Genomic DNA, 13,850 nt, shown 5'->3' with positions numbered 1-13,850 from the left:
CAATATGTCGCGACTAATTTTCGCAGTATTTCGTTATGCAGTCTGAGCTCAAGAAAACAGAACTTTCAGGCGGCATTAACTGGGGGACAGCATGATTCTCTTGATAGACTCTTATGATTCCTTCAGCAACAACCTACGAAGGCTTATTGAAAGGGAAACTAAAGATCAAGTTATTGTCGTACAGAATGACTTTATTGGCCCACAGGAATACGAGACATGCTTCAAGGATTGGATATCAAAATTTGATTATATAGTCATTGGACCAGGACCGGGAAATCCAGCGAACAATCTAGATGTGGGTGTAATTAGCTGGTTATTTAATTATTTTAAAAGTCATCCCGATGAATGTATTCCTGTTCTTGGTGTCTGCTTGGGGTTCCAAAGTCTTTGCTACGCCTTTGGGAACGATATCAAAGAATTGGATCAGGTTCGCCATGGGCAAATGTTTACAATCGTGCCTAAAGCCTGCAACATTTTTGGTGATAACCCTGTTCCATTTGAGAGCGTGAGATATCATTCTTTAGGGATATCTGTTGATGATTTGAATGGAGAGATTATCCCACTTGCCACTTGCCAAGACCCACCCATGCAGATCGTGATGGCAGGCTGCCATAGAAATTTGCCTTTGTATGGTGTCCAGTACCATCCTGAGTCTATCTGCTCTGAAAAAGGTGACGAATTAGTCCGTCAATTTCATCAAGCCGCGCATACTTTCAATCGTAGCCACAACAGGCCTTTATGTCAAAAGTCAGCTGGCTTCTCACTGGATATTCCTCATATATCGAAGGTGTGTGAGGATTTACAAGAAGAGGATAAGGTTAGCTTACTGGTTTATGGGCTGCAGATAGAATTAGGCGATCGTGCTGTGTCGCCAGTGGATTTGAGTGATTCTTTGAGGAAAGTAGGCCAAGATATCTTTCTCTTGAATTCAGCTTCGGACCCAGGAGATTGGTCAATAATAGGCCTTCCCATTGCCGGACACAGTGAGGTTATAACTCATTCTTTAGATTGTCCAAATATAGTGAGGATCAATAAGCATAGTGAACTGGCTTCTAGTGAGATAGCGGTTTCGTCTGTATGGGACTACTTAAAGCAAAGAATGCAACGCCATATCATTTCGAGAGTGGATGCAGAAAGGAAGTTTTCTCATTTGACGAAACGTCCCAGCCCATTTTACGGTGGATTTATTGGGCTCATTTCATATGAGGAGGGCCAGTATGTTAAGCATGCCGACTACGATTCTCTTTGTGAAGGTCCCACACCAGACGTTAAACTTATTTTTATTGAGAGGTTTTTGCTTTATGACCATGCTACACTGGAATGGGCATTACTTTCTATAAAACCAAATGACGAATCATGGGTGTGCTCCTTTGAAGCACTTATTCAGGGGCTTGATATTCTCAAATTGAGCGAGAGCAATGTTCCAGCGTCCGTCAAAGATTTCTGTGGTGACCATGATGCAGCAAAGCTCGATTTCGATTTTCCAGATAGGAATATTTATGGAAAGCAATTCAAAGCTTGCCAGGATTATCTCCATTCGGGGGATTCTTACGAGCTTTGTCTCACAACACAACTGAAAGTCAGGGTACCCTCTCATATTGACCCATGGGATATGTACAAAATTTTGACTTTGCACAAGAATCCATCGCCATACTCCTCTTTCATGTGTTTCGACGACTGCGTGCTTTTGTCTTCTTCTCCAGAAAGGTTCTTGAGTTGGAAGAATGAGACCGCGGAATCAGACTCGAAGTATGTCGAATTACGACCAATTAAGGGAACTGTTAGAAATGATGGTGTCGTGACTATGACTGAGGCAGAAGCATTACTTAAGACACCGAAGGAGATGGGAGAGAATCTTATGATTGTGGATCTTATCAGACATGACTTGGATCCTTTTGTGTCAGATGTAAATGTTACTTCTTTAATGTCAGTTGAGCGTTATAAGACAGTATACCAACTAGTAAGTGTCATCGGTGGTTCTATTCGGAAAAGTAGTGGTCTAGATGTTTTATCTCAATCACTTCCTCCTGGTTCAATGACTGGTGCACCAAAAAAACGCTCTATTCAATTACTTGAAGAAATCGAGAGTTTGCAAATCTCCTCAAATAATGGAAGAAGAGGAATTTATAGCGGAGTTGCTGGCTACTGGTCCATTACAGACGAAGCAGATTGGTCAGTAACCATCCGCTCAATGTATCATTACAAGAACGACAGGGACAATTCAACAACACATAACATTTGGCGCATCGGAGCAGGAGGAGCAATTACCGTTCTCAGTGAAGAAGAGGCCGAGTGGGACGAAATGAAGTTGAAATTATTAAGCACTCTTCAAATCTTTAGGTGATCATAATTCTAGGTCGTGTATGACCGAAATGTCGACGAGCGCAGACAATTGTTGTAAACCAAAAATTTGTATTTTTCTTACCAGCGACTAAGCTTCGGGTTGAAGTAACTACCAATCTAAATCTACAACTGTAAGCCATTTCCATGTCTCTTTCGGGCTCCAATCACGAGACGCCTCATGGGGGCAAAAAGGTTGATAGAGCATACGAGTTCCAGGAGACGTACGAGGGCCTCGGTGAGTTGGAGGAGGACGATGCATTCAACAGTGAGACTTTTGGGGTCAGCAGTGTTGGCAAGGATTTTGATTTTGGAAACAATGGTCAGTATCATTCAGGCCCTGGACTGCTGACAGTAAGACCTGAGGTGAGCTATGCCCGTGTGGCAGCCAATGATGACGACTTCATGAAAGATTTATGGGGTATGCCTGCTCAAAGGCGAGAGGAGGTTTCCCAGACTGAAGGTCAGGACAAGAAATTTTTAAGCTTGGAGGAAATCGAAGCCCAATTAACCGATCGATCTTTCTCGACCAGTCATGATCGATTTGCTGCGCAACCCTCTCAGTTTTATGGAGGCCAGAGCTCAATTCCTCAGGCCCCTTACCCAAACTATCTAGTTCCACCACTGGGGTTCATTCCACCACTGGCACAGTTTGGATTGCCAGGTGCGCCACCTTTCATGGCGTTGCAACACCCAAATGGTTTCATGGTGCCTCCTGGTCCAGGTATCCCGAATGCTCCTTTTCCAAGTGAAGAGTGGCATCACAAGGTAGACCCACGTACGGCTGCAACGTCAGTCAACACCATGCCAGTAGGCGGCCAACCTGGCCCTTCAGCTGTGGACGCCGCGCTAAGCGGACCTACCTCAGGACCTAAGTTGAATGTGAGCGAGGCTCATACGGAAGGGTCTTTCGCACCAGACAGTACTCTAGGTGACGCTCCTAAAGAACACGAGAAACTGGAGCAGATGGCAGAGTTTCCTTTGTTAGGAACTGGCAACTTATCGAGTAAGAAGGATCAGGTTGTGAAAAGCTCTGGCTCAATTCAAGGAAGCAAAGATGCACTCTTCGATTCTCGTGGGCCCGACCTTGCTCATCTTACGCCCGAGCAACGTTCTGCCTTGATCAAACGTCAAGATAAAGTAGGGAGGATAATGCGCTATTCTGGCATTATGAACCCCAAAGACAAGGATTTCGTCACCAGGTTCCAACTTTCTCAGATTGTCACTGACGACCCTTATAATGAGGATTTTTATGCTCAGGTATACCGAGTTATCCACCCCAAGTCAACCCCTGGTGCATTAGGACCTTCCAGTGGACAACCGGAACCCAATTCGATTGCCCAAGCTTACCTCGACCAAAGCGGGCATAGGCTCGGTGGAAGATTCAAGAGAGCAGACGTCGCTTTACAGCGTATGCAGCAACAAGTTCAGAAGGCAGTGAGTGTTGCAAAGGAACGGCAGAGCTTACCTCATAATGAGCGAGAGGGAGTTTTGGGGAAAGTTTCCGTTGGTTCGGGAAAGAAGCCTCGACAGCAACTTACGATATTAAGCAAAGCAGCTCAAAGAGCAAAGGACAATGCAGCTTCATCAGGAGACTCCCCCAAACCCATACAAGATTCACCTGCTACGGCTACTACAAACAAGACGAGCAAGAAATATACCAAAAAACATATTATGGCAATCTTGGAGGACATTATCAACAACCTCATTGCGGTGGAAAGCCTGTCTCGTTCGGAACCCAATGTGAATAACACTGCGTTGTGGAATGCTCTATGCATCTTGGACAGCTCTTCGTACTCTGGAGACGAGGAGCTGATTGTGAACCCTTTCATCCAGTGCTTGAACTACGAGAAGACGCTCAAGATTCTTCCTCGCTTATTCAAGTTTTTGACGAGGGATCAGACATTAACTATAGTGACGTTAGTTATGTCAAATCTTGAGAACTTGACGGTCATAAAAGAGGGGTCTTACACAACATACCATGATAAGATTGTCCCAGCAGGAATATTGAAGCTAGTGGACCTATACTCGCTTACATTTTGCAAGGTTTTGATGAACTCGGTCCAAGATTTCAAATTCCATGAGATAATTGGACTTCTTGTCATTTTAATACAGCACAATGTCGTTTCTTTTGTCTCAACCACGAAAATTGGATTGTCTATTCTTACAAGTTTGCTCTCCAGGGCTGAACTTATAAAAGGAGAGGGTTCGATTTCAGCGACGGATTTGTCCGAATGGACCTCTTGCTACGATGAACTATTCACAGCTCTCGAGTCAAGAATTGCAGCAATCTTCCCACCTTGCCACGAAGACTCCCAAAATGATTATGTTTGGCAGTTCTTGGCAACTTTATCTCTTGGTGGTAAGTTAAGCCATCAACGTATCATTGTCGACGAAGTGAGAGACGAGATCTTTGGGGTAATGAATAGGGCGAAAGCCATTTCCAATTCAGACATGGCCAAGTTGCATGAAAAGCAGAACATGTTGAATAACTTAAATATGTACTTGGTTGTGATGGGTTTGGTTGCCAACGAGAATGAGATTCTGGAGTTGCAAAGTTAAATAGTCAAATGTTTATCTGCTATGAAAAATCAAGATTTACACCAGTTACCACACGTAGATCATTACTGGATTTGAAAGTATGAGCGTCAGCGCTCAATAGATCACCCAAGTCTTTCGTGTCCTCTAATTCAAACACCATAGTGGACAACTCCAAGGTGGATACTGGTTGTGATCTCTTTGGTGACGCGGCAGACGAAGTTGCTGTAGGACTTTCTATGGAACCAACGTTAGTGGCACATGGGTAGGGGAGATCCGGTAGCTCCTTGTCTATTCTTAGAGCAGTTAATTGTGAGCAATAATCTTCTCCTGTGCAATCTCGTGTCCGTCCCTCCAAAGGGTCATAGGCAGTTGTTTCACTGTCGTCAAAATGGTTCGAGGCAAAAGTAGGTGGCAAAGCACGTCGTATAGTATCCAGGCCAAGATAATGTTCGAATATGTCATCCAAAGTATCGTTTGCAACAGGCTCATTTGTCACATTTTCGTGAAGAGTTTCTGACAGACACGGATATGTATCGAGGTCAGCCTTCACTGCTTCATGAAAGCAACCTTTCGCTTTAGCTCCCACTAAGCTAACTTTTATTTTCGATATGACTGATCGTATAACCAACAGTAACTTGCGCAACATCTTAAAGGCTGAACTTTTCGTATAAATCTATGGTTTGTATTTCTCTGGGGACTTTATCGCTACAATTTGAGCAAAACAACGGTGTCGTGCCTGGAACGAGCTGCATCTATAGAAGAAGTTGCAAAATGAAATACTCTTGACATGAATAGATCTCTGAGGGACGCGATAACCAGGAGAATTCCCTGGTACACGGTCGCGCTAAAGACTAAAAAAGTACACAACAGGTATAAGCGTTGATATATGTCGCGGGGCATGTTATTATCGCTATGCACGTCATATGCATGTCACGATCGATGGGGAGCGCCGAAATTTGAGGAAACGAGGAAACTACTTAAGTCACGCAGTCCTACAACTTATCCGTTGTCCTATCATCGATCAGAAACGACCTAGAACCATATTACACTATCTTTTAGTATAATATTGCATATTTGTATCTACATTTTAGCATCATTTAATCGTTCAAACTCTCGAGAGACTATTCAATTCCCTTACCACCAGAATGTTTTGAGGAATGTTCAAGACAATGCCACTGAAAAAAATAAAAAAAGAAAAAAAAAAAAAAAAGAGAGAAAGATCTTGGGTTAGCTTGGCGAATTGATTTAATTCATATCATATTCTGAAACAGTATTGATGGTATATCGAAAGCTTCATCTCATCGCAGTTAAAATAGTTGAATGTCATGAGTCCACAAGACCAGTACACCATGTCCTCTATATAGGAAATCCGAGAGTACTTCATCATTTTTCGCTAACCACCAGGGTAAAAACTGATTATTGATTCTGGTGTCGCTTGTCGTCAAATATCTTAAATCTTAAGGTGAAAATCACATTTCTTCATCGATTGATTGAATATTTGCTTAGTTGGGACAACTAAGAGTAAGTTCTGATTTAGGGGAGCAGGGTCTCCACCCATTTCTAGACGTCATCAGTGAGAAAAATAAAGGGCATGACGCCGGACCAATCCCTTGGTTTAGGAAGCGTCTTTTCATCGTTGGATGAACAACAGGCTATCAAGGATGTTCAGCAAGTCATGACACATGGGTATATTCATGGTCATGTTCACCAGCACGAAGACCATATGCATATTCATGGACATATCCATAATCATGATCATCAGGCTGATAGGGCCAGGGAGGCAGATACTCCTCCTCTTGAAACTCATGGATGCGTTGAGCTCAACAAAGACTGCGATGATATCTTCTGCAGTGAACTTGACGACTGTTACTTTGGTGACTGCGAGAACCCCAAGGTTTGCGACACTGTTGATTGCCTTTCGAAGGATTGTGTGAATACCCGTTGTACAAACTATCAAGCGCATCAAGATAGTGATACATCATCCGTTTGTGAAGATGAACTTTGCTCCGACAAAATTTCTGAGATTGAATGCTGCGAAGATCCCGACTGCTTAAAGGATACTGATGCGATTTGCGACGACCCCAAATGCTTAGAAAGCCATGATGTTTTAGGTCATGAAAATAACCTTTGTGATACACAACTGCAGAGGATGGCAATCTTCCGAAGTCTTTTGGAAAATGTGCAAAGGAGTGTTGAACTGCTGAGAAAATCAAAGGAAGATGATGGGCACCAGCCAACGAAAAAAGACGAATCGCTCTTCCCAACAGCGATGATATACAGATACATTTTCCTCACCGGTGCCACCTGGTGCGGGAGTTCGAAGATGATAGACGAGCCAGGCCAACAATCTCTCCAGAGTCGTCTCCTGCAACGTTGTGTAAAGATTGCCCAGTTGATAGGTCTATCCCGCCAAAGACGTCGCATAATACCCATCAATCATGTTTTCATGCTCGAGTACCGTCATTGAAACATGAATACCCACCCCCTGGATTGTCTGCGACAGCGGAACCCAACGATTTTGATTTTTTTCTCCAGTTTAATAATTTCAATCTGCTTTTTGAAGAGGATCAAGGAAAGCTCGAGTCTCACTCTCATTATAATAGCTCCTCAATACCTCCTCCGTCACCCAACGCACCCTCATCATATTCTTGTAAGTGGGAAAACTGCTGCAAGAAAGTTGACGATAGCACTTTATTGGACCACTTAATTGCTGACCATGTTAACGAAGAATATAGTTTGGATAACCGTGAGAATTTGCAGCACCAAGCTTTCCAATGCGAGTGGTATAACTGCGGATTCACAAACGAAAACTATGAATCCTTTGTCAGCCATTTGAGCACTCATAAAGGTCTTAACGAGGAGAGTTGCGCCAGCACTCGGTCAGAAACTGTCACTTCTGCTCCCAGAGGGTCTCCTTTACTCACACCGAACTCTATTGTTTCCTCACTTGGATCCCCGAAGACTTTTGTCAAGAAAGAAGAACAAAGCCCTTCAAATGGCGTCAGCATCACGCAGATGGAAATAAAACCAAAAAAGTCACTGTGCTGTCAGCCTGTTGATCCTCTCTACACTTGTAACTGGCAGATCGGTACAGATATCAACAATGAACCAATTGTTTGTGGGAAAGTGCATGCATCGGATGGTGACCTTCAAGCGCATTTGCAGCTGGATCATATTGGCCTGGGTAAGCCTCAGTACGAGTGTTGCTGGGTTGGTTGCGAAAGAAATGGAGGAAAACCCTTTATGCAACGGCAAAAGCTTTACAGACATATCCATATACATACAAACTACAAACCTTGCAAGTGTGAGATTTGTGGAGCAAGCTTTGCAGTTGCAGCTACTTTGAAACAACATATGAGAATTCATTCAGGGGAAAAGCCTTTCACTTGCAAGCATTGCGATAAAAAGTTCACCACTAGCTCTGCTCTAGCAATTCACACCCGGGTTCATTCTGGCGAAAAGCCCCTCAAATGTCACTTTCCAGGCTGTGGGAAAAGTTTTAGCGAGAGTTCGAACTTGGCAAAACATAAAAGAGTACACCAAAAACGTTTTGCCTGCGAAGACTGTGGGATGGTTTTCGACCAAAAGAAGCTATACACTAAGCATAGGCGGGAGCATCAGCAAAAGAATACTAACAAAATACAGTTATCACGTTAGCCATGGTCAATTCGGATTCCCTTAAGCATATAAACAACTCTATAGCTGTATAAGTCCATACAAAGTTTGTGCGGTGGTGGTTTGGTGTACATGTAGGACATAAGAAATAAAGAGCTTGTCATTTATGCGTGAGAAAGGCAAGGAGAAAAAAAAAAAAAAAGTTCCAGAGGATTTCACGACATCGGGAAAAACGTTAAAATGAAAGCTACCTCCAGCCTTCTAAAGAGCATCCGTGTGCCACGGACAGGAGAGCTGTTGACTTTCGCCTACTCCGCCCCTGTGCTTTCGGGTATTAGTATCCATGACCTTCCCAACTCTTCCTTTGAAAAGTTGGGTCAGTACTATATCAAGAAAACGGCGAACGGATATTGGCCAGTCTACAAAAAGATCCAAAATACAAAGGTGACTACAGAAATCAAGCGAATTGAAGGTAATGTGGGCCTATTCGCCAAAGAGTTACTAACGGGGTTGAGTAAGATAGATTCTAAGAAGAACGCAGTCAAGACCTGTAACTTAACAGGACAGGTCACTATCAAGGGCGATTTCTCCGAGGAGATAAAGCACTATCTCAATAAGTCGGTGGTGTAATGGAGGTAAAAATACTGTAAATAGCTTAAATATTAAACATGTTTCGACAATATATTCGTCTATAAAGGTTTGTCATCACTTGTTTGACCACTCTCAGGAAAGGAAGTCAATGGCGCTGATATTTCTCCAGTGGGCGTGATACCAGGTCCAAATTCCGAAGACGGCGTCGAGCCATCACTCGAGCCGAATGCAGCCTGACGGATTTGAACAATCCAAGGGTCACTCAAAAGCTCCACAGCACTTGGTCTTTTGGTAGGATCGTGTTCTAAGCATTTTGAGAGGAATAAACGGCCAGGTTCACTAAGTTGATCCGAAGAGGGTAGCTGAGGCTTGTGCCCAGCAGCAATATGGTACATGATGGCCCATTCGTTATCCAAATTAGCCCATGGACGTCTTCCAGTTGCCATCTCCAAAACGCAACAACCAAGGGACCAAATATCGACCACTCCATTTTTGGCTGTCGATTGACCTGTGATCACCTCCGGGACATATACATAGGTGTCCCCGTCATCGAGTTGAGGTTCTCTGGGTTATTCTTGCCTGTTTGTGAGGGCTGGATAGTGGAAGTTCTGGTTTTGCCAGTCGCAGCTATAACTTTTGCTGCACCGAAATCGACGAACTTAATTACGCCATTATGATCTAACAAGATATTTTCAGGTTTGATATCACGATGAACAACGCCGGATTGATGCAAATAAGCTAAACCTTCTAACATCTGCAAGGTGTAAACCTGTATAACCATTTCATCCTCGATACGTCCATGTGCCAACAAGCCAGAGAGTGATCCCCCTTCACAAAACTCCATGAAGATGTAGACTTTATCTCTGTGTACTTCAACACCAAAATACTGCACAACATTAGGATGATTAAGCATTTCCAACACTGTCATCTCATCCCGGATCGAAGGGATAATCTTGATTGATTGACTATCATGGAACCGGATCTCCTTGACAGCCATGACGCCCCCAGTGTCTAGATTGACGGCAGCAAAAACTTGGCCAAAAGATCCACCACCTATGAAGCGCCCTTTTTGCCACCTGATAGAAACACTAGAGAAGGAGGAGGCGAGAAGTTTCACAAAATGATACTCCAGATCGGAAACGTCCAACACTCTTCCAATGGAATTCAACTGTTCTTGAACTTCTGCCCTATAATTCTCAATTTCTTCGATTTCCTTCATGACATCTTCCCGATAGGCGGTAAGAATGTACTCATCGTCCGTAGTGTTCTCGATTTTGTGTCTTTGCGAGGTCCACTTGAGTAGTTTTTTCTTCTCGGCTTCGCTAGACCGAGCACCCATTATATCAAAATGTGATATTAGAAGCGACATACAGCGTGCCACTTTGAGTCGAAGCTTATTGAATTGGTCTTCGTTGAGAACAAGTACATTAAATCCACGGGTCATCTCCATGGAGAACTCAAGGGCAAGCACACACCATCGAAAAGTTTTGCGGTCAGTTGGTATGCAATCATCACATATGAAACTGACCCATTGAATAGAGAGCTGAATGAGTTTCATTATGACCGTAGATTTCTTCAGAGGATCTGCCCATTTAACGGACCCTTTCCCAAAATCTCTTGCATAAATGAAATATGAGTTCACTAATTCTTGATATCCTCCACTCGGAATGAGCATCTTGCACCGTTCTATAATAATCTTGACGGAGTCTAGTATTGCCATCGTCATTTTAAAAAAAATCTTGTTGATCTTTGTGAGTTCTCGATGGACTTTTGCCAAGGAAGAGCGCTGTTCGACGACTTTAAGCGTATTACCCCCTTCCATTGCGTCAGTGACAGTTTCCACAAAGCGGGATCGTATTTCAACGAGGTTATAAAAAGGATCACTGGTGACGAATAGCATTTGACCCACTTTCACATCTGATATAGGCACTTCCTTGATGTTCAACGTGATCATATCACCTTCCCACACGATTGGTTTAGGAGGACAAAGGGCAAGCACATAGCCAAGCTTCAGAATGTACTCATCAGAATTCGCAAAGTCATCCTCACCTGAAACATTAACCATGTTTAAGAGCCCTACGAATTCATCAAACGAATCCGACTGATCAATTCCTATCCGTGAGCCGTTTATAATCCTCAAAATTTCTGACTCATCGTCCCTCAATTCGGGACTTGCGAAGAAGTACATACCCTGCGCTTCAACTGTCCCAGTATATACTAGGAAATGATCAGTGCTCTTCAAAGCTTCCAAGAGAGCTTTAGTGCGACTTCCATTGTTTGTAGGGATCTCGAAGGTGATCGAATTGGTAAATGAGCGGGATAGCTCGCTAGTGAACCTGGCTAGCTTTCGTCTGAGCTGTCCGAAATTTTCGGTAGTGGAGTTATACCATCTTATGAGCTCACTCGAACTCATATTAGAGCTAGGTGGGTTCTTAATCTGGTTATTAAGATAAGACAAAAGTTTCAGACACAATCGCAGCGTGATTAGCGTGATATTTTCTGCAACCACGGTACTCCCACCATCAATGAATTCTCCCAAAGACTTGAGAAAGTTCCATGTGTCCTCAAGTTCCTCCGGCTCTTTATTGGTCCGAAATGTATTAGGCGTTTTAGAGCTATCGATGAGTTTTCTGTTCAAGAGAACAAGGAAGTAGCGCACACACAGGAGAACAACCCGGTCGAAGTCTACTATGTCATTGTCAAAAAGATCCGCGATGAGCCAAGTTCGGTTTTCATCTGCCTTGCAATAACTCATAATTCCATTTTTCACTTCCAATGCAATGGTGATGTAAGATTTGAAATCTTCAATCATCTGGTCTATCATCATCAAGGTCGGGTTCTGTAATTTCAAGGCGTATTTCATTCTGATGTTGATAATCTCCTTAATAAGACGCATGGGGATGAGGCAAAGTTGAATCAAGTCATGAATATAATCAGGCAATTTTAGCAATTCGAAAATATGGCCAAGGTTGATGTATGTCTCCCTTGACTTTACCATCCATGGAGCAAGCGGAATAAAGATACGTTTTCGAAAAATTGTATGAACATCCTTTTCTTTCATGAGCCTTTCAGCCAAAGATTTATTATCTTCTTCAAAAATTTTCTTCACAACTTTATTTTTGGAGCTTGTGAGACTACTGCTTTCAAGCTCGGCTTCGTTAGGGACCACGGAATCACATTTACCTTTCATAATATCTAGATCATCGTTTCCAACCCAGAGTTTAAATGACTGCGATTCTCTTTCGATTGCATCGGTGATGCTGAGCCAAGCGTTAAGAGCATCAATTCTATTCTGAAAACCCTCAGTGCGACAAGCAGGTTTGTCATGTTTCATATCCTCAAGACTTCGCCATTGATCACAGACTCTTTCATATTTCTCCAAAATGTCGACTACCTGATCACGAGCTAACTTATGCTTGTCGTCATAACAAAGTTCGAAGTTCATGATTTCCTCTATCAATTGATCAGTCAACGTTCTGCGATAGAAGATTATCTTCTTTTGGTCATCTTCGGTTCTGTTAAATAGTTTTGCACGAATTCCAAACCAAAGATTCTCTTTGTAATTCGTATGCAAAAACGGTTCTTGACCATCGTTGACGCTAGTGTTATCAATTATTTTAGTTTTCTCAGATCTTACAACATCCCCTGTGAGAACAGATGACAACATCGCCTGCCAATCAAGGCGTTCTACCACGGCAGGGTCCTCTACCGTGTCTTCCCCAAGCAGTTTTGAGTTCTGAAAGTTCAAGTTGGTATTCGCAGATTTCATGATGTCGAAAGCCAAACTATAGTCGATCTGATACTTTTCGTCATCGATGTCAATTAAGAGGTCGGTATTACCGTACGTCAGGAAGTCATCCTCCTCCTCTTCGTCTTCATTGTTATTAGAATCTCCTTTGCTGGATTCCTCATCAGCACCTTTTATGCCTTTGGTGTAGTAATCATTATCCCACTGATTTCGTATCCTTCTCAAATATGCTCTTTCCTGTGCGATGTACTGGTTGCTATTATGCAAATTGTTGGCGAGAGTTTGGCTCATTGATTTGGCACGGTTCTTCCTCGGCTCGCTGGACGTTGAGGGATTAGCCGCTGATGAGTTGTTTCCGTTCGAGCTAGTACTACTCGAGCGTTCTCTGTTGGGCCGTTTCACTGTCTTTGAGCTTGTGACGCTTCCTCCTGTGGTAGACGTAGGAGCATTTGTCGCATAATTTGATTGACTCCTCGAAAGACCTGGGCGTCTGCTTGAACCGCTAGCCCTATGAGGTAAGCCATGACGTGATGCAAAAGCAGATTGGTCTTTCTGTGAACTAGGCAGTTGGTTGGGCATTTTGTCTATAACTTCGGAGCTATTTTCTTGAGGTATGGAAAAATGGATATGGACCAGTATATAGAATCTTTCTAACTAAGGTAGGATATCTGTAAAATATATGTAGCCCTATCAACTATGACAGAAATTGAAGAATCTTAGTATTGTTAGTGTAAAGACAACACTTCTAACCCTGGCTCTGATCACAATACACCAGATGTAAGGATGTTATCACGATCGCGAAGTATTGATACATTAAAGTAACTGTATTGCTGGCTCTTCCTTAGTTCAAATTTTTCTTTTTTTTTTTTTTTTTTTATTCTTTGCTTAAACTAGTATATTATTTCTATCTTCCTCTTCTCTTACATCCATCGTTTTTTTTTTTTTTTTTTTTTTATTTTTTTTTTTGGTTCAAGGTCTATTAAGATAACTGGTTGCGGTACCCCAATCTCCTCCT

The 13,850-nt window shown here is 42.8% G+C and overlaps 4 protein-coding genes across 4 annotated transcripts; 3 read left to right on the top strand and 1 right to left on the bottom strand. All coding sequences in view use genetic code 12, as the record gives it.

Moving 5' to 3' along the window:
* Positions 1 to 91: 91 nt before the first annotated feature.
* On the top strand, positions 92 to 2,344 carry ABZ1 (4-amino-4-deoxychorismate synthase; the record flags this gene model as incomplete). The annotated part of the gene is made up of 1 exon (XM_025484326.1): positions 92 to 2,344. The coding sequence occupies one exon, from the start codon at positions 92 to 94 to the stop codon at positions 2,342 to 2,344; it is 2,253 nt and encodes a 750-aa protein (XP_025342541.1).
* A 143-nt stretch (positions 2,345 to 2,487) lies between these two features.
* CXQ85_000582 (uncharacterized protein) lies at positions 2,488 to 4,902 on the top strand (the record flags this gene model as incomplete). Its single annotated transcript, XM_025484325.1, has 1 exon — positions 2,488 to 4,902. One exon carries the CDS (start codon positions 2,488 to 2,490, stop codon positions 4,900 to 4,902), a length of 2,415 nt encoding a protein of 804 aa, XP_025342540.1.
* A 1,570-nt stretch (positions 4,903 to 6,472) lies between these two features.
* Positions 6,473 to 9,126, top strand: IMG2 (mitochondrial 54S ribosomal mL49 domain-containing protein; the record flags this gene model as incomplete). The annotated part of the gene is made up of 3 exons (XM_025484324.1): positions 6,473 to 7,280; positions 7,559 to 8,081; positions 8,754 to 9,126. The coding sequence occupies 3 exons, from the start codon at positions 6,473 to 6,475 to the stop codon at positions 9,124 to 9,126; spliced, it is 1,704 nt and encodes a 567-aa protein (XP_025342539.1).
* A 59-nt stretch (positions 9,127 to 9,185) lies between these two features.
* Positions 9,186 to 13,414, bottom strand: SSK2 (mitogen-activated protein kinase kinase kinase; the record flags this gene model as incomplete). Its single annotated transcript, XM_025484323.1, has 2 exons — positions 9,186 to 9,651; positions 9,747 to 13,414. 2 exons carry the CDS (start codon positions 13,412 to 13,414, stop codon positions 9,186 to 9,188), a joined length of 4,134 nt encoding a protein of 1,377 aa, XP_025342538.1.
* Positions 13,415 to 13,850: the final 436 nt, after the last annotated feature.

Source organism: Candidozyma haemuli (assembly GCF_002926055.2).
Source record: "Candidozyma haemuli strain B11899 chromosome Unknown A_2014730914, whole genome shotgun sequence".
In the NCBI taxonomy this organism is placed as follows: domain Eukaryota; kingdom Fungi; phylum Ascomycota; class Pichiomycetes; order Serinales; family Metschnikowiaceae; genus Candidozyma; species Candidozyma haemuli.
The sequence above is the reverse complement of the archived record's forward strand: the minus strand, read 5'-3'. Positions and strand labels throughout refer to the sequence as shown.